At 42.8% G+C, this 22,584-nt stretch overlaps 1 protein-coding gene across 1 annotated transcript in view; it reads left to right on the forward strand.

The window, feature by feature from the left end:
- PTPRM (protein tyrosine phosphatase receptor type M) overlaps window positions 1-22,584 on the forward strand; it is a 544,564-nt gene that overhangs the window by 284,692 nt on the left and 237,288 nt on the right. Inside the window, exons 8-11 of the mRNA XM_066626178.1 lie at window positions 9,217-9,525; window positions 14,957-15,066; window positions 20,439-20,640; window positions 21,928-22,030. Of these exons, the coding sequence (XP_066482275.1) occupies window positions 9,217-9,525; window positions 14,957-15,066; window positions 20,439-20,640; window positions 21,928-22,030 (724 nt within the window). The remainder of the gene's footprint in view (window positions 1-9,216; window positions 9,526-14,956; window positions 15,067-20,438; window positions 20,641-21,927; window positions 22,031-22,584) is intronic.

Here is a 22,584-nt window from a genome sequence, read left to right on the forward strand (position 1 = left end):
TCTTGTTAGTATGACAGCTATTAAGCCATACTGGAGCACAGTATTCTGCTAGAGAATAGATCAATCCTAATGCTGATGTTCTGAGAGTAGTGGCTGAAGCTCCCCATCTCGTTCCTATTAATTTCTGGAGTATGTTGTTCCTGGTATTGATTTTTGCAGCCATATTCTTGAGGTGTAACTTATAAGAGAGAGTCTGGTTCAAAGTTACTCCAAAATATTTTGGATTAGGATTGTTAGGGAGCAGGTTATTGTCCTTTTTAGATAGACCTTCGGAGCTACATTAGCTAGTTTGTTGTTAAGGTGGAAGCATGTGGTCACCGTTTTGATGATACTGGCTATTAACCTCCAGTCAGCAAAATATTTTCCCAGGATCTTAAGGTCTTCTGAAAGGAGACCATCTAACACCTCCATGTTTTCCCCTGCACTGCTAGAGCCAGGTCATCAGCATGTCCAAATTTACATCCCCTTATTACTGGCAAGTCTGAGATGTACAAGTTAAATAGTGTGGGTGTCATTACAGAGCCTTATGGGAGGCCGTTGTTTAGCCTTCTTACCTTACTTTCATTGTCCCCCATTATGATCTGAAAAGATCTGTTGCTTAACATGTTGTTGATTAATCGATACAGTTTTTTTACAGGGGATGATGTGACACAATTCATATACCAGTCCCTCCCTCCACACAGTGTTGTATGCTGCAGTTAGGTCAATAAATACAACTGTAGTTTTTAAACCTCATTGAAAGCCAGCCTCAATATAGCATATCAGGCTCAACACCTGGTCAACACAGCTACAATTTTGTCGGAAGCCTGCTTGTTCCTCAGGCAGATGTTCATCTATTATAGGACTGATTCTGTTTATAATTAGTTTCTCCAAAAGCTTATAGCATGAGCTCAGGAGGGCAATTGGGTGTTAGCTGTCTACTCTGTCTTGTGATTTACCAGGTTTCAGAAGTGATATTACTTTGGCTTTTTAAAATTCCGGTGGAAGATGTCCACTAGAAAGTATGTCTGAGAAGAATTTGCCAAACCACTTCCTTGTGTGTCTCCCAGAATGTATTAAAAACTCAGGATGAATACCATCAAAGCCAGGGGCTTTGCCACACTTCAGACTACTGATAGCTGTGTCAATTTTGTCCACTGAAAATGGGTAGGAAAATTCAGGATGTGTTCAGGATGACCGCTGAAAAGCTGAAAGAGCTCTCTTGATGGTAGCAGAGTGCTCTTTCCTCCTTGGGGTCTTGGAAAGGGATACAATGTGAGAGGTTACTTGATCAGGGGTTATAGTGGGTATTTGTCTTGCAGGTTGACTAGTAGCACCCAGTTTCCTTAATAGGCTCAAAGCTTTCCTGCTTGATTTGCTGAAATTTAATGGTGAAGTGAGTTGTTCCCATTTCTTACGTCAGACTGCATCCGAACTATGTAAAAAGTCGTCAGCAGTTTCTGGGTCACTGCTGTGTAGAAAAGTCTGATAAAGTTCTTCAATCTCTTCATTCTTCGGTCTCTTCACACTGCTAGCGCTGAGTGCTGCAAACATGCTGTAAGGCACGCCCAGGGGAGAGCAGGGCAGGGCAGGGGGAGGAACTGGGGCAGGAAGTGGGTGGGACCAGCAGAGCTCTGTTCTGCCAGTTGCTGAACTCTGTGTCAGGCCAGAAAGCCTAACGTGGTGTCTCCCAAATCTCTGCCAGCAAAATAGCCAGTGCAGACTTGAGAAGCTCCATTGCAGGCTTCGGGAGAAAGTCTCCCGAGGAGACCTTTGGTGGCTGCACCACTTTGATGCAGCAGCACGTGGCGGCCGCTCTGCCTTTACAACTGGGCTACCTTTTTAAGCCTGTCGAAAAAAGTGTTCAGTTTATCTAAAACTGGCCAAGTAGGCCTTCCGGGAGAGAGAGTTCCCACGGTACAGCCACCAAAAATATCCTCTTTAAAGTACCCATCAATCTAATTTCAAGTAGTGGTAGGACATGGAGCAGGACAAGCAGTTTAGGACCTATTCCTAACCGAAACCATTTAGGTCTTTAAAGGCACAACTAACACCTTGAGTTGGGCCTAGAAGAAATTGGGACGCAGTGCCAATAGAACAAAACCCAATTAAGAGTAAGAGCCCAATCCTGAGCTGTCTGGGCACGTGGCTGCGGCAGCACCAAATATGGCTGCCGCTGCATTCTGCACACCCAAGGCAGCCACGAGCGACACCTTGGGATAAGGGGACTATCGTCCCCTTCTCCCCGAGTAAACGGAGTAGCCCTGCAATGGAGCTACTCAATTCACCAACAACCAAAAGGTTGGCGGTGAGGTAAAAGCCTCCGTGTCAGGTGGTGAGCCTGACGCAGAAGCTTTGGATCCGGAGGAGCATCGCTCCACTGGTCTCGCCTCCCTCCCTCCCCACTTCCTCTCCCCCAGCAAGCCTCCCCCCACCCTCTCCACATCACGCCTCCTCTCTGCCCTCTCCTCGCCCTCTGCTTGGCTTACCCCTCCCTGGAACGCCTCCTTCCTGCCTCTCTCCATACCCCCGCTTTCCTCTTCGCTACTCGGCAGTCCGTGCAACTGCCGAACAGCAGAGGCCGGGCACCTACCTGGCGCTAACCTAGTGCCAGGTTGTGCTGGGCTAGCACGGGCGCTCGCCCTATGCTAGGATTTGCAAATGTGCCTTATGGCATGTTTGTGATCGTGCGCACTGGCTGTAAGCCGGCGCATGGAGCTCAGAATTGGGCTCTAAGTCCACTAAGCACTGTGAGACTTACATAAACCTGCTTACAATTGCACTGTAATAGGCTCAAAACTAGAGTTACAGGCAGAAGCAGCAGAGCAGCCCATGTAAAACAGTAGTCCAACTTGGATATGACTAATGCGTGCGTAACACAAAGGGCCCACCACTTCAGGTTGCAAATCTGAGGGAATGCTAGAACAGGTTGAATATTCTTCTCTGGATTAGTTTTCCTACTGACCAACAGACTGTCCAGGCTATCCAGCCTGCATTAAGTCTCAATTTCTTCATTCAAATCCAGCCCATCACAGTTTATAAAGACCAATTTAGGATATTTGCTGCCTCACTGGAATTCATTGGAAAGGAGAAACAGACCAAGGTGTTTGTTCAAAGCATCATTCCCAGTGCATTCTGAAAAAATGAGCCATGCAACCCTTGAATTCTCACGTGGATGGTCTTGACAATAGGCAAATGTTAGCCAAACCCAGCAAAGTACCAGTGATTTCTACCTGGCCCATTGCTTCACCTAGGCTAGACCCAGCTATTCCGGCATGTTCAGTACACATTTGATAAATTTTTCTGGTCAATGTGCAGGTTACAGAAGTAAAAATTGAGCTGCTGCCCAAACTCATCCAAGCCAGCACTATGTTACAAATAGGATTATTTTTTTTTAAATTAGGTGAAGGGCCTTGTTCACCTCTGCTCTTGTAGAAAGTTTCTCATGAATTTAAAACTGGGTTAGATGTATTATCTTGCAAAGGGGTTAAAAGCAACCTACTTTCCCAACCTCAGTTTGCATTAATGAAAAAGAAATTCCCCTAATCTTGAGATGACTCTGATCACTTTTGACAGCACTTTTTTATTGAGAAGACACACTGAAGGTTGCTTTTTGCCCCCTTTTGTCCCCTGCGAGGGCCCTTACTTTTCCTGTGCATTTAGTTTATAGTATGGAAGAAAGGGAGGATATGTTACTGCGATTAAGAAAAAAAATGCTTGTTTAAGATTAAAACAACCACTTCTAAACTCTACTTGTTCCACTCTATGTTTAAATCCTGTTCATGATGTATAGTTTGCAAATTATAAAGAAAAAAATTATTAAAAGAGCACCATACCATCTTATTTTCTTTTTTATTTTGTTTCAATTGGCGTCTGCAGTCTATGATGAAGTAGAATAGAAAAAAAATTCCTTGCACCATGTGCGTTGCTTCCAACCCAAGTTTTTGATTATCAATGACAGGATTCTAAAATTGCACCTAAATGTCTCTCACAGATTCTGAAATTGAGTTTCTGAAAAAGCACAGTAGTTGTAATAGAAGGTAAAGTATGAAGTTCCAGAGAAATGAGTTCTAGTGAATTGAACCTGCAATGGAAATTGATCCTATCAGTCAGTTTTTGCTCTATATTCTCTGGAAAACACTGCTGAATGCAGAAGAAACCAGGATCGCTGATTAAATGGGATGCTAAAAAGCCAGGGGCTAGAACTGGACTTGCTAGTCCCTGAGGTCATAAGCTGCTACTGTCAGACTTCACTGCTTGATACCTAGATAAAACTGGCAGAACGAGAACAGTATGAAAAGCACTGCAGGTACCAGCAGGGGAATTGAAAAGAACTACCAGACTCGTCTTCAGGCATGAAAAACATTGCTCTTTAGAAAGCAATCCTGCTCTCTTCTCATGAGTCAGTGGGCCCAGATCGGCTGCATGATTCATGTCAGCAGGGCCTATCCTGATAACTGAGCATGCTAGCCAGTGCTTTGGCAACTGTAAAGTGGGAAGTGTCCAGCTCTGTAATCTTAGAATTACACCCAGCAAGGAGAAAATAAATGTGCTCGTTCTCAAAACATAATTAATTACCCTATTACTAAAGCCTGTGAGATTTATATGTAGTATACAAAGTGGTTGCTTTGGCATGACAACTTGTTTTGGCAGCGCTATGTTCTCTACAAGCCTAATGAATGTGGTCTGCATCATGATTAGCACAGCTAAATCATACTTTCCTTTTACTAAGTGGTAATTCATTAAGATTGGATGCATTTTAAGGCAATGCTCCATTCCTGGTTGAGAATAAATCAGTCTTTATGCACAGAGACCTTGCATTAGGACCTCTGGCACATCATTGTGCTGTAGTCTTTGTGGCTTTAGCAGAAACAGTGAACAGTTGGAGTTGTATTCTATGAAGCATATTTTCTTTCCAAAATGTAAAAAATGAAAGGGCAACTTGAAAGAGCTCTAGTTTCATCTTTAAACTTTGAAATTCAAAAAGGACTTAAGAGTGAAATCTCATCAGTTTTTAGAGATTTCATAGCCTCATATTGCAGTCGTTACAATATGTTGTTCACTTTTGTTCACCTTTTGTTCACCTACTGTAGTTGGGAAGCACATGCTGAAATTTAACTCAGACATGGTGCATGATCACTGTGCTGAACCTAGGCAGGTCTGGGATGGTTGGGAGACATGGGAACTGCATGTCCACTGCCTTGAGTTCTGTGCAGAAAAGTGGGTGATAAATGTCAGTGCTAACAGCAATTATTAATAATGAAGTGAGTCAAATCTTGAATGAATTATAATGTATGTAGCCCTATTTTAATCTGTGGCAAATTTAGGATTTGGCACAAATAATTCAGTTACACAATGGAAGACTGTACTGTATGTATAATGCATTCCATTAATAAAAGCAGTCCTGAACTACTTCGGACTGACAATAATGCTTGACATAATAGGTCGACAAAAGAAAGGTTTGTTCCACTAGCTGACTGAAGCGAGATAGTTCTGCAATAGTGAATCAACATTTGGAAAACATATACAAATAAGGGATCTTCTGGTTGTACGAGTTCTAACAGGAGTTCTAACAGGAAGTCTGAGAATCCTTGCTACAATGTGCTATGCATTTCAATGAAAAAACCAATTGCTGTACGCACTCATTTGTGCAGGTATATTCCTCTGTTGACATAAGTGGAGCATCCCATGTGCAAAAGATGTGCTTGTACAAATCAAAGTGAGTAAACACAAATATCTGGTTGCCATAGATTTATATTCTAATCTAGATTATCTTGTGGAATGGACCTCCAGGTACCTGACAGGTAAGGGCATGAGACATCAGTTGAAGGGGCAAGAGTGCTGGTGGAACTGTGGGATTATTCCATTCAACATCTAGAGCAGGGGTGCTCACACTTTTTTGGCTCGAGAGCTACTCTGAAACCCAGCAAGGCCCAGAGATCTACCAGAGTTTTTTTTACAATGTTCGCGCCATCATAACATATAACATTTATGTGTACAGTGCATGTTGGTGTACCTTGAGCCCCACTGAGTATAACAGGACTTACTCCTGAGTAGACATGCCTAGGATTAAGCTGTGAGGCTGCAATCCTAGCCACACTTACCTGGGAGTAAGCCCCATTGAGTACAATGGGCCTTACTCCCGGCGTTTCCACCCAGAGGCACCTGAAGGGGGGGTCGGCACTCCGCGATCTATTCATTTTGCCTCACGATCTACCGGTAGATCGCGATCCACCTATTGAGCACCCCTGATCTAGAGGAAAAGGCTATTTAGTTCCTGTCCTTGGGGTTAATGCCTGCAGTGGTAGGGTAGGCATTTTCACCATTTTCACCCTTTTCCTTTCCTCTCAGACCATGAAGCCTGCTTGGATAGATTAATCCATCATATTTTACAGGCAAGCAGGGATGGGAACTCATGACTCTTACACTCAACTCGAATAGTGAAAAAAAAAAATGCTTTTTTGCAACTCATCGGGACTTGAGTCACGTGTGTTAAAGACTCAGTCACTGACTTGGAACTTGGGGGTTTTACCCTAAAAGAATAAATACTCAAATAGACTTGAGTCATACAGACCTGTCATTTTTAGCCAAAGAAAATGTTCTCTGTGTGTGTGCTGCTTTTTTTTTTCTTTTTTTGCCACTTCCATGTTTTGACTCACTTCTCAAAAAGATTTGCTCAAGTAAAAATGACTCAAAAAACACCTCTGGACTAATCACAACAGCCACGTGTTATGACTCATTAGCAATTCAGTTCAAGGGGGTGGAGACTCAGGACTCAGAGCTGTGACTCTGGCACATCCCTGCAGACAAGTGGGCAGTACTAACCCACTTTAGTGACACTTCCAAGTAGTTTCATTCCCTGTCGCTCAATACAACTTACAAAAGATTGTGTGATCACCTTCTCTGACTGACTATAGGCTTGACCCATGTACCATGCCAGTGGTCCGTAATTTATCTGCCTTTGGCCTAGATAGTGTGTATAACATTAGTTCCTACTTGGAAGATACAGGGATAGCTGATACTATCATTCTTTCAAAAGCCCCTTTTGAACTCCTTCCTTATTTAAAATGGATGAGAGCTGACATGATGATAGACATTTTTATGAAATCCAGTTGCTAGACTCATTCGATAAGTGAGTGGGATCAGTGCCAAGCAAGAGGGTCGAGGCGATAGGGGTGACAAGAAGGAGAAAGCACTGACATCCACACATCTGCTTATCCATATATTTTTCTGGCAAAACTGCTGTTTGCAGGAATTTCCACAAGTATCTGCCAAACAGACGGCATTGGTTGGTGGATAGGCAGACTTAAATTTTCTCTAGTTCTCAAAAGGGCATGGGTTGAAAAAGTTTGAGCATCAACTGATAAATAAAAAACATACAAATCTTAATGAAAGTATTAGCAGTGGATTTTAAAGACTATTTAGTTTGTGATTTTATTACTGTTCTTGCAAACTTAAGGTAGAATGCACAGTGTCTTTGAACATTATTGCAAGCATGCAGGGAATTATTAGGAGCCAGAAGTGATGGAATCTTGTGGCAAGTGTTTAGAAGGTTCTTGGTGAAGACGTGTTGATTAATAAACATGAGCGGGAAGATGCATATTAATCTGTTTATGTATAAGAGCTTTCTAGCTCATTAAAACTCTTCTTGGCATTTCAACTAGCAAAGCAGTAGATAAAGCTAGTCATTGTCTTTTATCTTGTTGAGGGCTCTCATATGAAATAAAAATCAGATTACTGCTAAATTTGTATAATAGCTCCACTGTTGACAGTCTTCTGAGTATTTTACTAGGCATGTCAGGCAAATCCTAGCCGCTGCTATAATATGATGGAAGCTTTTGTTGAGTTTTCCATTGTGATCTCTTATTGCTTTGGACAGTGTGAATAGGAACAATGTTTTGATTTTAATTACGGCAATTTGGGGTCAATTCAGTAGCAATATTAAAACCATAATTTTTTTGGTTTTTATTGCCAACAATTGGGCCACCACAGGCTGTGACTTTATTATACCAAAACTAAACATGTCTGCCATTGGTTTGGCAATATGTCGTGTATGTAGAAGAAAATGCTCTTCTTCACAACCATCACACCCAGCACTCAACAACCAACAATTCAGCAACAACAACAAACTCTTCCAAACCAGCACTCAAATATCTGCATTGTGATCTATCCTAGATCAAACCTGTGCATGTATTGAAAATAGAGGGAAAGTAACTTAAGGCCCAATCCTATCCAACTTGCCAGCACTGACGCAGCTGTGCCAATGAAATGTGTGTTGCCTCCTGTGATTGGGAGGCAGTCACAAAGGCCTCCTCAAGTTAAAGGAGCATTTCTTCCCTTACCCCAGGGCTACATTGGACCTGCATCGGTACTGAAAAGTTGAATAGGATTGGGCCCTTAGTCCACCAGGAAAGGACTAGATTCTTACATCCAAAAAGTTGTTGGTGCTGTGAAAGCTGACAGAGCTATTAGCTGCTGGATAGGCAGACATGGATGGATCAGTAACCAGGAAAAACCCTACATGGAAAATAGTCCACATAAATTTTGCCCACATGAGTTACAGCCCCAGCCTCTGCCTTCTTAAAGAACGGGGAAGGCAGTGACACGATCCGCTGGATCTTGCCTCTTTGGAGGGGCGCAGGGGCTTGCAGGCACTTACCAGAGCCTGCAGCAGCCTCCCAGGGGTGTGTGGAGCCCCTGCACTAGCCTCCACCGGGCTCCCCACATGGCAGAATCAGTAAAAATCATGATTGTGACCACTTCCAGTTTAGCGAACACAGAACTGGACGTTGTCGCAGTCGCTATTTTGAGGGTCTCTGCAGCAGGAGTCTGCGTCCACACACACTTATTATGGCTCCAGCTCTCCCTGAGAGTTTGAGAACTGCTGGGTTAGGGTAAGGGTTAGGGCATTTTTTTTTCTGTGGGAGATTCTTGTGTGGACTGCTTCCCATGTCAACTTTTTCATAGAACTGCATGGATCTTTATCTAGAGGATCAATGGGTCAAAGTCTTGATTCTTTTTTCCTAGCTTTACTAATTAGTTTACATTTATTAGAACTGATTTTATTTCATTATCAAGGTAATTTGTATTCCTTTTGTTTAACCCAGCGGTACATTCGTGGAGTGTGGAGGCCTCCGCTTAAAAGTATACTCCTTCACAAGTGCGCATTAGGTACTTTTTTTGGAGTGTTATATCTATAAGTACTTCCATTAAAATGCATGTCTTTGATTTTTACAGATCCCGTGAGTGGTCCAGGAAAACTGGAAGTTATAGATATTAAATCCCGGCAAATCACAATCACATGGGAGCCATTTGGCTACAATGTCACTCGTTGCCATAGGTACAATCTCACAGTCCATTACCGCTACCAAGCTGGTGGGCAAGAACAAGTCAGAGAAGAAGTGAGCTGGGATACCGACAATTCACATCCTCAGCATACCATTACTAATCTGTCCCCATATACAAATGTCAGTGTCAAACTAGTTCTTATGAATCCTGAAGGACAAAAAGAAAGCCAAGAAATTGTGGTACAAACAGATGAAGATGGTGAGTGTTTAAATTTAATTTTCTACTTGATGCATTTAATATAAATAGATTTTAACTATGTTTATGCTTGCCTGCTTATATTGAAATGAATGAAACTATATTACATGTATGCATAGCTCCATATAATTTTTTTTTTAAAAAATTGGTGTGTATGAGGGAATTGTAGGACAACAGTTAAGGGATGCTGAGAACTAACTGACATGGTCAAGTGAATACAGAGTAGCCTGCAGTATGAACATACCCATATATACCGTATTTTTCACTCCATAAGACGCACCTGACCATAAGACGCACCTAGTTTTTAGAGGAGAAAAACAAGGAAAAAAATATTCTGAACCAAATAGAGTAATAAAATATTTAATAAACTATAACAGAATAACATTTGAACCATGTAAAGTGAACAGCAGTTAACAGTGGCATTAAGGACCATTATCACTGTCATTAACAAATGGAGAGACTTAAAGGTTTGAGCACTCTAGTTTTCAGGAAACACCAAGAACTCATCATCGCTAGAGTCAGAATTTATGAAGCTCACAAAAGCAGATGCACACAAATAGGGGATCACATTATCTTTCTGCTACAATGATGTTCTGCCAAATCCCAATCCACTGGGCCTCGTGCCCGCTTAAGGCTGATCAGTCCCCCTTGTGCAACTCACCAGTGCAGCAAGCAAAAATGAGTCCAGTTCTAGTCCACAAATGCCAAGTAAATCAGTCCCATCATTCAGAGTTACCAAATCAGAGTCCAGAGCCAATAAGCCAAATTACAGTCCAAGGTCAGGTTCCAGGTAGGTCAGTTAAATCCATCAGGGTATCCAAGTCCAGTCAGATTCCAAATTCAATAAATCCAGCCAGTCTCCTCTCCTACCTCCAACCTGCACTCCTTCAAAACCCACAAACCCTTTCTGCCTCTGGTACTCCTTATATCCCTGAGGACCCTATTGCCTTCCAGTGGCTGCACCTGTGCAGCACACTCTGCTGGATGCCCAGGCCTTACCCTTAAAGGGGCCACTGCTGACACCACATCTACCTCCTCACCAGATCTTCCTGGATTCCAATACAAGGGGGGGGGGAGCAGATCTCTATACAGACCAGTGCAAAAGCAGGGGAAAGGTGTGGGGGATGTAAGATCTTTGTATAGGCATCACAGCAAGACCATTGCAAAACCCCTTGCACACAGAACCAACAGAAGGAAGTGGGGGGGGGGGTGCAGATCTCCATACATACCAGTGCAAAAGCAGGGGAAAAGTGTGGGGCAGATAAGATCTCTGTATAGGCATCACAGCAAGACCATTGCAAAACCCCTTGCACACAGAACCAACAAATGGAAGGGGGGGGTGCAGATCTCCATACATACCAGTGCAAAAGCAGGGGGAAAGTGTGGGGCAGGTAAGATCTCTGTATAGACATCACAGCAAGACCATTGCAAAACCCCTTGCACACAGAACCAACAGAAGGAAGTGGGGGGGGGGTGCAGATCTCCATACATACCAGTGCAAAAGCAGGGGAAAAGTGTGGGGGAGGTAAGATCTCTGCATAGGCATCACAGCAAGACCATTGCAAAACCCCTTGCACACAGAACCAACAGATGGAAGTGGGTGGGGTGCAGATCTTCATACATACCAGTGCAAAAGCAGGGGGAAAGTGTGGGGCAGGTAAGATCTCTGTATAGACATCACAGCAAGACCATTGCAAAACCCCTTGCACACAGAACCAACAGATGGAAGTGGGGGGGGGGTGCAGATCTCCATACATACCAGTGCAAAAGCAGGGGAAAGGTAAGTCATCCCCAGTAGAGCCAATGGGGCTCACTCCCAGGGATGAGTGCACTGGAGAAAAGCCTGCCAGCGCCTCCTCTCCCAGGGAGGAGCCCGTCTCAGTCCCTGGGCTCCCTGGACTCACTCCCTAAGCTCGCTTCCTGGGCTCACAAGCCTGCCAGGGGCTCACTCCTAGGGATGCGTGGACAGGAGAGAAGCCCGCGATTGACTCATTTCGCCTGAGATGGACTGGTAGCTTGAGGGTCGACATAATGAGCACCCCTGCTCTAGGGGCTTGCTCAGCAAGACTGCCACCCCACCCCCGCTTTCCTGGGAGTGAGCCCCAGTGACTCTGAGACTTACTTCTGAGTAGACACGTGGGCTTTCTCAGCGAGCCTGCCATCCCAGCCACCCACCCCCGCTTTCCCGGGAGTGAGCCCCAGTGACTCTGAGACTTACTTCTGAGTAGACACATGGGCTTTCGCAACGAGCCTGCCATCACACGCACCCACCCCCACTTTCCTGGGAGTGAAAGCGGACTCTGAGACTTACTTCTGAGTAGACACATGGGCTTTCGCAACGAGCCTGCCATCCCACGCACCCACCCCCGCTTTCCTGGGAGTGAACCCCAGTGACTCTGAGACTTACTTCTGAGTAGACACGTGGGCTTTCTCAGCGAGCCTGCCATCCCAGCCACCCACCCCCGCTTTCCCGGGAGTGAGCCCCAGTGACTCTGAGACTTACTTCTGAGTAGACACGTGGGCTTTCTCAGCGAGCCTGCCATCCCACCCACTCAGCTTTCCTGGGAAGCGGAGCCGAGCAGAGCGGGCAGGGGGCGGGGCCAGGGGCAGAGTTTTTTGTTTTTTTTTTGCAGTATTCGCTCCATAAGACGCACACACTTTCCCCCCCACTTTTTTGGGGGAAAAAAGTGTGTCTTATAGAGCGAAAAATACGGTAATTAGAGCTACTCCAGATGTTCATGTTTCATTTTTTTCAGTGTAAAAGGTGAGCTAGGACGAGATAGTTCCAGCCCTATCTCACTCATCCTTCCCATTTTAATTTCTAGTCAGCTACTTTAGTGCCATTAAAAAAAGAAGACTTCTACTAATGATCCCAACTAATCAGGAATCAGTAGTGAATATAATGGCATCGTGAATAACGTAGTGTAATGACATCATGATTATATTCAGCCAATCAACACTATTTGTGACATTACAAAGCCTATTGACAATGAGGGCAGTGTTTCTTAGATCAGCAATACCCTTACTATGAATGTATGAGCACTTTCTCCCCATTCCAAAGCAGCTTTAAAAAACTGCAAAAGGGACCACTTTTAAATGCCATCAAATTTTTTTTGTAAATAGCATTACCTTATACAGCCAGGAATACTGATCCTTTGAAATTGTGAATGCATAAAACAGCAGTTGCATCTTTGAAAGCATTACCCATATTTCCACTGAGATGAATATTTGCCTTTTAGCATAGGGGTATCTAAAATATTTTTCATCATCAGTCAAATATTCAGTGTAGAATGAAAAGACTCTGTCATTTCTCCAGAGAGTCTGCCATCTCTGGAAAGCATTCTAGTATCTCCTCAAAGACTAATGCCATTTTTCTCATGCAATGAAGACAGTGAGCAATTTATATATATTATGGAAATTGTCTCAAATAAAAACTACAGAATTTGTGTTTTTTTAATCTCTTCTCAGCAGCAATAATGAGAGAAGACTGAAAACCCTGTTACTTTTTTAAAAAAAATCAAGGTTAATATCTTTTAAATATGACAACAATGATTCACTCAGGTGTTCATTTAGAGCCCAATCCTGAGCTTTGCGCACCGGCTTATTGCTGGCACGCACTGTCGCAAACGTGCCATAAGGCACATTTGCAGGCTGTAGTGCCAGGCAAGCGCCAGTGCTAGGCTAGCGCCAACTGGGCACCTGAGCTCTGCCACTAGGTGGTCGCACAGACCTTTACATTTGATAACCAATTATTACATAAAAGTTTCATAGATTTGGAATGAAAGTTTATAGTTTTTGTTGATAAATTCTGGTAACTGTAGCACATCTCTGAATTACTTTGAATATCTGAGTACTTTAACTTAGGGAAATATTGCATTAAGATAGCAGTATACAGATCTATGGCCACGTGAAACATGTATCAGGAGTTCTACTGACAGAGAAAAATACACCCTTTTCGGCTTAGGTATTGTACACATTTTCTACCTAAAAGTAAACTCCCACCTTTCTGCCTGTTATCTGAGCCCCCTTATCAACCTCTGGTGGTTGATACTGCCAAGTTACAGCACTTCTGCAAGAGCAGAAGTAAATCTATTTCACTGTCCCTTACTTCTCAGTGTAGAAAAGTAACAAATGGTCCATGCTGATCTAGAACTGAAAATATGTAGCTTTGCATATATTTGTGTGTTCTTTCTTTCTTTCTTTCTTTCTTTCTTTCTTTCTTTCTTTCTTTCTTTCTTTCAACAACTTAGGAAAAAGAGCATCAAGTTTCCAATTTTGTAATTTATTTTCTGAACAAGAGTGCACAATATTTGGAGGTTGTAAAAATTAAAACTTATTGGTTTATGACTAAGTAAAGCATCAGGTCTTTTTTCATGTGAGGGCAATGATGGTAATTGCCCTGATCCTCACATCAATATAGACTAACAGTACATTCAAACTGAGAAAAAAGTGATGTTTGACGCAGGGTGCAATGAGTAGGGAGGGGAACCTCAAATGGAATATTTAGCCCCTGGCATTGCAGAGTCTTAAAAGGATCTGAATGCCTATACCGATGGCCGTAATCCAAAATCTCTGGTCATGCAGGCTACAGAGCTTGTCACGACATTGTAATATCTTCTTAGAGACAAGTGAGGCCATCTGTGAAATTAATGTGTTCACATGCAAGGTAATAAATTACCAGCACCACTTACTTGAAGACAGGGGCCACATGCCAGAACAGAATTAGTGTTGTGTTGTGTTCCAAGTGTCAAGAACTTCCTACAGTTACTGGACAGAGTATTTCTTCATGAGATAGACTTAATAGCTACAATTCAGTGGTTCCCAATCTGGGTGACAGCGTTTTCAATGAAGATATACCAAGCTTAATTCAGGCTGCTTCAGGCTCAAGGGGGGAAGGCACATGTTTCACTTCTTTCTTCATAATGGTACCTGTTCTATCATTGAGCTAGTCACTGGATTCTTTAGATAAAGCTGGGTAGAGGGTATTTATTTATTAAATTTATTTTGCCATGAGAGGTTCATTACATGTTTTTGTGCCACAACTGGCCACAGGGTTATGCATTCTAGAATCTCAACTTTTTGAAAGAAAGAAGGAAAGAAAGAATCTAACCTTTATTTTTGGAAATATAGGTTTGAAAGAGTTTTAAGAAATACTTGATGGACTCTCAGAAGCCAGAAGAACAGAATTACCAGTAGCTGAAAACCAGCCCTCATGTTCTGCATGGCTGCTTGCCTCTCTTCCTGACTAACAGAAGCGGAATTAATGAATTCTTTAGGCATATTTTCTTACGTTGAATAAATTATGCAGAACACTAAATGTAGATCTTCTTGTTACAGAATTTTATATTCTTTTTAGCATATATAGTACTGCATCCTACGGTGCCTATACTGTATATTCAACCTGCCTGAATGTCTTTTTTTCCTTATCTATTAGTTCCAAGTGGTGTACCCCTTGAATCTATCCAGGGAAGTACCTTTGAAGAGAAGATTTTCCTTCAGTGGAAGGAGCCAGCGCAAACATATGGTGTGATCACGTTATATGAGGTTTGTTACACTTATATTTTGCTTATGTTCAGTCTTGATATAAAATAATTTTATTTATTTATGTAGTTATTTTTTAAATGTATACTTCACATTTTGAAAAAAAAAATTATCATCAAACACTTTTATAACAACAGAACAATACAGGAATCCCTCTGACTGGTGTCAAGAGGCCTGAGTGTGCTTCCATTCATTATTCCAGTTTTCTGGCAGTTGGAACACAATCCTTTCAGGTATGGAGGTGGGAGCAATCTCCCTGCAGTTCCTCTATTCTTTGGCTGAAGGTGGGGGCCAGGCTGGTCTTCACCCCTTGCCATGGTGTTCCTTCTAGAAGGCAGAGATGCTCAACTTCAGTCTTTATATAAAATATCTTTTATAAACTTACAACCCATTTCTATCCCCCATCCCCACAGATGGAACTAGCTTTCCAGAGGCAGAGGCAGAGACCTCTGTTTTCCAGAGGTAAACAGCCTTCCAGCAGTAGTGGAAGGAATGGAAGAGTTTCTGAGTGGGGGGGGGGAACCAGGCAGGGGCAGAGACAGAGAGAGGCAGGAGGAGTGGATCTGGTGGCAGTAGTGAATGCTGGATCTTTTTTAAACCTCCCTAGCCCTTTTCCCTCTTTAGACATGTACCACCAAAATAGGTGGTATATGTCCCAGGAAAGCCATAGGACTTACTTGGGTTAAGTACAAATGTTTTTACTTTCTTCCAGTTTGCCTTCAGGTCCTTTCCCCTCACCATAGGATGTAATGCACATCTTTTTGATGTGGCTGTGTCAGCACTGGAGGCGGGGGATAGGATTGGTTTCACATTACAGGCAGATGACTGTTAATTTGACACTATAGACTGACGACTGCTACCCAATTTTTCAGGTACTAAATAGGATTATTTCCCATACCTCTAGATTGGTGCAGCTGTACACAGAACTGTTCTGCATGAATCACCTGAATGATTCATGAATTGTGCATGAAAAGCCACATGAATTGTGGCTAGAGTGACAGAAGAAAAATGACTACCTAGGGTCATTTTGTTTTTTGACATTATCAATATAATAAAACAATAAGCAAATTAATAACAGTGCAAAAAAATCATAAAATGGGAGAATTGAATCACACTCTGGCCCCTGCCATCTGTCAGAGATATCTTAGTACAACAACATTAACATATGGCCCAATTCTATCCTCAGCTGGTCTACAGAGTGTGGTGATGTTGAGGCCACTTCCTCTGCATCCTGCAGGCTAGAAGTCATCATGATGTGATAGCTCAGGATCCAGGCAGCTCAGGATTGGGCTGTTACAGTACTGCACCATGGTTCCCAATGGATGTACTTGAATCTGTGCCAGCTTTTTGGCTGGCTTAAGTCCAAGTGGTCCCAAGAGGTGTGCCAAGGTTGAGCGGGGGAATAAGTGGTACTATTGCCACTGATATCTGCTCCCTGCCCTCTCTGACAACACACTTCCCAGCAGCCCCAATCCACTTCCAGATTCTCCCCCACTTTGCCCCAATCCTTCCCTGCACACACTCATTTCCATAAGCAAAGGAACTTTAGGTGAATTCTCAGTGGAAGATGGTTAGTACAGATAAATTTAGTGCCTTTTATTTTGGAGATCTAACTAAAGTTGTGTCTTTGCCTCACTTCCATATCACATTTTCAAATGTCTTTTCTTTCCATACCCATGTCTTTATCTCAACATCATGGCACGCTGACAAGGCACAAAATTGTCAAAGCACAGTCAGTTTTTTGTTTGTTGTTTTACAATTGATAAGGCTCATCATGCTGCCAGTAGAGGGTCATATCTCTCAATGGCCCTACTAATAAATAATCCTGCCCCAAACTCTGTGGCACACCTGTGGATCATTTGCCTCATACCAATGTTTGTTCCATGGCACACTGGTTGAAAATAGCTGAGTTAAAATAATTATAATTTACCCTTTTTCTGATATTTAGACAACATTAGGCCAGTGCTTCCCAAACTCCTACAAGGGAGTTGGGAGTGCTAGGTGTATGTGGAGGAGGGGCTATGACAGTAATGTGATCCCCAGGATTGCTCTGCTACGAGAATGGGAGGGTGTTTTTTTTTTTTTTATTCACCAGCTTCTGGCGCCGGACTGCTGGAGGTTCCAGGGAACCCACCACTGGGCTCCCCACACCTCTAGACATGTTAAAAATAGGAAAAAGGGGGCATTTCCAGTTTTTTGTCGTGAAACTGGAAGTACCCTTTTTTCTGGAGTCTGGCGGGTAAAAGCCCCGCCCCATCTGGGGATCGCATTGCTGCCTGCCCCCCTGCTGCTTTAAGGGGCAGGGACAAGTGCTTCCCTGGCTGGTGGGCCGCAACCCACCAGTTTGGGAACCACTGCATTAGGCCATATGATTTAATATGAGTGGGAGTTCAAGAGGCACAACTCTGTGGAACAATATAAGAACATAAGAACAGCCCCACTGGATCAGGCCATAGGCCCATCTAGTCCAGCTTCCTGTATCTCACAGCGGTCCACCAAATGCCCCAGGGAGCACACCAGATAACAAGAGACCTCATCCTGGTGCCCTCCCTTGCATCTGGCATTCTGACATAGCCCATTTCTAAAATCAGGAGGTTGCGCATACAAATCATGGCTTGCAGCCCGTAATGGATTTTTCCTCCAGAAACCTGTCCAATCCACTTTTAAAGGTGTCTAGGCTAGATGCCAGCACCACATCCTGTGGCAAGGAGTTCCACAGACCGACCACACGCTGAGTAAAGAAATATTTTCTTTTGTCTGTCCTAACCCGCCCAACACTCAATTTTAGTGGATGTCCCCTGGTTCTGGTGTTATGTGAGAGTGTAAAGAGCATCTCCCTATCCACTCTGTCCATCCCCTGCATAATTTTGTATGTCTCAATCATGTCCCCCCTCAGGCGTCTCTTTTCTAGGCTGAAGAGGCCCAAACGTCGTAGCCTTTCCTCATAAGGAAAGTGCCCCAGTCCCGTCATCATCTTAGTCGCTCTCTTTTGCACCTTTTTCATTTCTACTATGTCTTTTTTGAGACGCGGCGACCAGAACTAGACACAATACTCCAGGTGTGGCCTTACCATAGATTTGTACAACAGCATTATAATATTAGCCGTTTTTTTCTCAATACCCTTCCTAATGATCCCAAGCATAAAATTGGCCTTCTTCACTGCCGCCGCACATTGGGTCGACACTTTCATCGACCTGTCCACCACCACCCCAAGATCTCTCTCTTGATCTGTCACAGACAGCTAAGAACCCATCAGCCTATATCTAAAGTTTTGATTTTTTGCCCCAATGTGCATGACTTTACACTTACTGACATTGAAGCGCATCTGCCATTTTGCTGCCCATTCTGCTAGTCTGGAGAGATCTTTCTGGAGCTCCTCACAATCACTTCTGGTCTTCACCACTCGGAAAAGTTTGATGTCATCTGCAAACTTAGCTACCTCACTGCTCAACCCTGTCTCCAGGTCATTTATGAAGAGGTTGAAAAGCACCGGTCCCAGGACAGATCCTTGGGGCACACCGCTTTTCAACTCTCTCCATTGTGAAAATTGCCCACTGACACCCACTCTCTGCTTCCTGGCCTCCAACCAGTTCTCAATCCATGAGAGGACCTGTCCTCTAATTCCCTGACTGTGGAGTTTTTTCAATAGCCTTTGGTGAGGGACCGTGTCAAACGCCTTCTGAAAGTCCAGATATATAATGTCCACAGGTTCTCCCACATCCACATGCCTGTTGACCTTTTCAAAGAATTCTATAAGGTTCGTGAGGCAAGACTTACCCTTACAGAAGCCATGATGACTCTCCCTCAGCAAGGCCTGTTCGTCTATGTGTTTAGAGATCCTATCTTTGATGAGGCATTTCACCATCTTACCCGGTATGGATGTTAGGCTGACCGGCCTATAGTTTCCCGGGTCCCCCCTCTTTCCCTTTTTAAAGATAGGCGTGACATTTGCTATCCTCCAATCTTCTGGCACCATGGCCGTTTTGAGGAACAAGTTGCATACCTTAGTCAAGAGATCTGCAACTTCACTCTTCAATTCCTTAATAACTCTTGGGTGGATGCCATCAGGGCCTGTTGACTTATTGATCTTTAATTTATCAATGAGGTCTGAAACATCTTCTCTTTTAACCTCTATCTGACTTAACTCCTCAGTTAAGAAGAAGAGTATGGTCTTTCTACCCAAAGATGTTAGGTTGTTCCATAGGACCCTTTCCTCCCATGTTTTACCTGCTTTTTAGTGACCATAGACAAAGCCAAGTGAGGAAGGGAAGAAAGTTCCAGGGGAAGAAGTTTTAAGCAAGTCACCAAGAAGGCTGCATCCAAAGTGTTCAGACAGTGGTGGGTCATGAAGCAGGACCTTCCCCAGTGATTTCAATGTGCAAGCAGACTCATATGGAATATAACAGTCCTTCAGGCACCTCAGAAATTAATGATTTACAGCACAGTCCTATGCATATTTACTCAGAAATAAGTCATATTGTGTTCAATGGGCCTTACACCCAGGAAAGTGCATATAGGATTGCAGCCTTAGAGCTTAAAAAGTCATAATTAACACCTTGAATTTGGCCAGAAAACTAATCAAGATGCAAGGTGTAGTAAACAAAACCTGAGGGATATGATCTACAAAGCAAACTCCTGAATTGTGGCACCACCATTCTTCACTAGATGCAGTTTCCAAACATTTGTCAAAGAGCAGCCCCATGTAGAGTTCATTGCAACCATCCAGCCTGGATGTGACAATACATGTGTGATTATGACCAGATTTTCCTTCTCCAAAAAGGGCCCCAACTGGTGCAGTAGCCAAAACTTTGAACAGGCACTCCTGACCGCAGCCACTTGATTTATGGTAGTCATTAGCAGCATGATGCCAATTTTTTTTCCACTTGCACATCTTTATAACCTTTGTGAGAAATGCAGTTGAATTTGTTCTTGTCATCAAGAGTAATCCTTTTCAGTAGATGTGCAGTTATAAGCAGACACCTTAGTCATGCGTTCTACTCTTTGCCATTTTTGCTGGTTTGATTTTGCTCCTTTGTTTTTTCTGCAAAACCAATAGTAATCCTGTTTCAGAAAGAAGCAAAAACAGAGCTACAATTTGAGAATAGACAACTTAAAGGTATTAGTTTAGGACTGAACCATAGCCTTTATATTTATAATCTAGCTGCCTCTAAGTCCCTGTATCTATAAAAGTAATAATTCATAACAGTTTTTGAGGCTTTGTCCCTTCTTTGGATTGTGGTTTTGAAGCATATTAGGGAGTAAGATAACGTATCATAAAATGGCTGACAGTGCATACATCAGAAGGGTTTACTGGATAAAATGCAATTTTTGGCCAATTGCTGAAAATGTTTTATAACTTTGTTATTCTTTTGTAGATCACCTACAAGGCTGTCAGCTCGTTTGACCCAGAAATAGATTTATCCAACCAAAGTGGACGTGTTTTAAAGCATGGAAATGAAACCCACTACTTATTTTTTGGACTTTATCCTGGGACTACTTACTCTTTCACTATACGAGCCAGTACAGCCAAAGGGTTTGGACCTCCCGTCACAAGTCAATTAACAACAAAGATATCAGGTATTATTTAACATTCAACAACATTTCTTGTGTAATACAGAGAACTGTTTAATTCACCTCATTATTTACTATAATTTTGAAATTTGTATTTAGCATGACTGAAACAGAAAATATATTTTCTTTCCGAATAAAAACATCCAAATGGTTTCTGTTATTTCACCCATTGTGAATGATCTACTCTAATCTAGAAGCTTCACTCTCCAAACGAAAGAAGCACCATCATGTCCCAGCCTTTCAGGCTTGAAAGCAGGGTCCCTTCCAGTGCAATAATAATGAAATGGGGGTGGTATTGGCCAGATCAGATCCTTTACAACTGCTCCTGTCTACTACTGTGTCTGTGCATTCCACCTTCTAAATTTCTGCATGTCAGGTTGTTGTTAAAGGCACTGGGCTTGGGACAATAAACAATTTGCATTCCCATTGCTTCCTGGTTTCTCTTTTGTGTTGTAACACAAACGTGTTGCCCTCCTTTACACAGAAGCACTGAAATGGGAACAGATAAAGGAGTAAGTTCCACATGTGCTAGCTGTCAACAGAAGGGCCATAGCTCATTGGGAGACCACATGACTTGCATACAGGTGGTCCAGCTTTAATACCTGGCATCTCCAAGTGGAGCTTTTTCTTACCTGAAGAAAGAATGTTTCATTGTAATGGCATATATCTAAGCGCAATATAAGTCATTGGTCATGCGAGCTTATCACATGGCAGCCTAGTGTGCCACAGTGGATATACTAGTGTATACAGTACTAGATGGGAGACTGAATTCAAATTCCCATTCAGCCACAAGCTAAATGTGTGACCTTGGCTATGTCTTTACTCAGTATCTGGTTGTGTGAGTGCACTAATAATGGTCAGGAAGGGGTATTAATATAATGGTAATTTATTCCCAACTTGAGTTTGTGTGATTATGTAATTGACCAAGGCAACAATCCATAATAGTGATCATCAAACTAGATGCATTTTGAATATAGTGTGATAACTGTAGTTCACATGTTGCATCTGACCTCACGTCAAGCTTCAATTAGTAGAAAAATATCCTATATGTACAAATACAATGATATGTACAAATTTATTTTACAGTTTAGATTATTCCTGATAGGCTTGATATTAACGAAAGATTTGTGAATTCATTTAGTTCCTTGGGGGAAGAGGAAATGCATTTGGCTCTGCTGGTGCATTTTAAAAGACTCTGACTGTCCTTTAGAAGACTTTTTAAAAGAAGATTTTATAAATCATATAAAAGATACAAATTAAATGAACCTGTCTCCTCTGTTCTTGTTTTTCTAGCACCCTCTATGCCGCCCTATGAACTGGAAACACCTTTAAATCAAACTGACAGTACTGTGACCGTTCTCTTGAAACCTGCGCAGAGCAGAGGAGCTCCAGTCAGGTATGCTGATGTTGAGGAAGCTTTGCAAGATTAAAACAAATGGATTAATTTCTTGACAGTATTTTCTGAGGATACTTTTAAACTCAGCAATCAGTGTTTAAATCCGTCTTTGCATTATCTCGCATTAATTAACAAACAAGAAAGAAAGTTCACTGATGCAGAGCACTTAGGTACTGTATAGAGCAGGTGTTCTCAAACTGGTAGGTTGCTACTCACCAACCCGAGAAGCCCTGACTCTGTCCCCTTAAGGGGTGGGGAAGGGACGATGACTATGATGCAATTGGAACAGTTGCACCACTTCTGGAGACACATGGGTTTTTTTACTTACTGCTGTCCACGGTGGCCTCAGGGTATGCAGGGAGCCCCATGGAGCCCTCTGCAGGGCTTCTGATGTCTCAAAATGTTTTAAAAAATGAGATTGCAACCACTTCTGGGTTGCGATCATGAAACCGGAAGTGGGTCACAATATCATTTTTAAAATGTGAGGGTTCCACAGGGCTCCCCACACCTCCAGAGGCCACTGTGGACAGGAGTAAGTTAAAACAAAGCCCTGT

Source organism: Tiliqua scincoides, chromosome 4 (genome assembly GCF_035046505.1).
Source record: "Tiliqua scincoides isolate rTilSci1 chromosome 4, rTilSci1.hap2, whole genome shotgun sequence".
NCBI lineage: Eukaryota > Metazoa > Chordata > Lepidosauria > Squamata > Scincidae > Tiliqua > Tiliqua scincoides.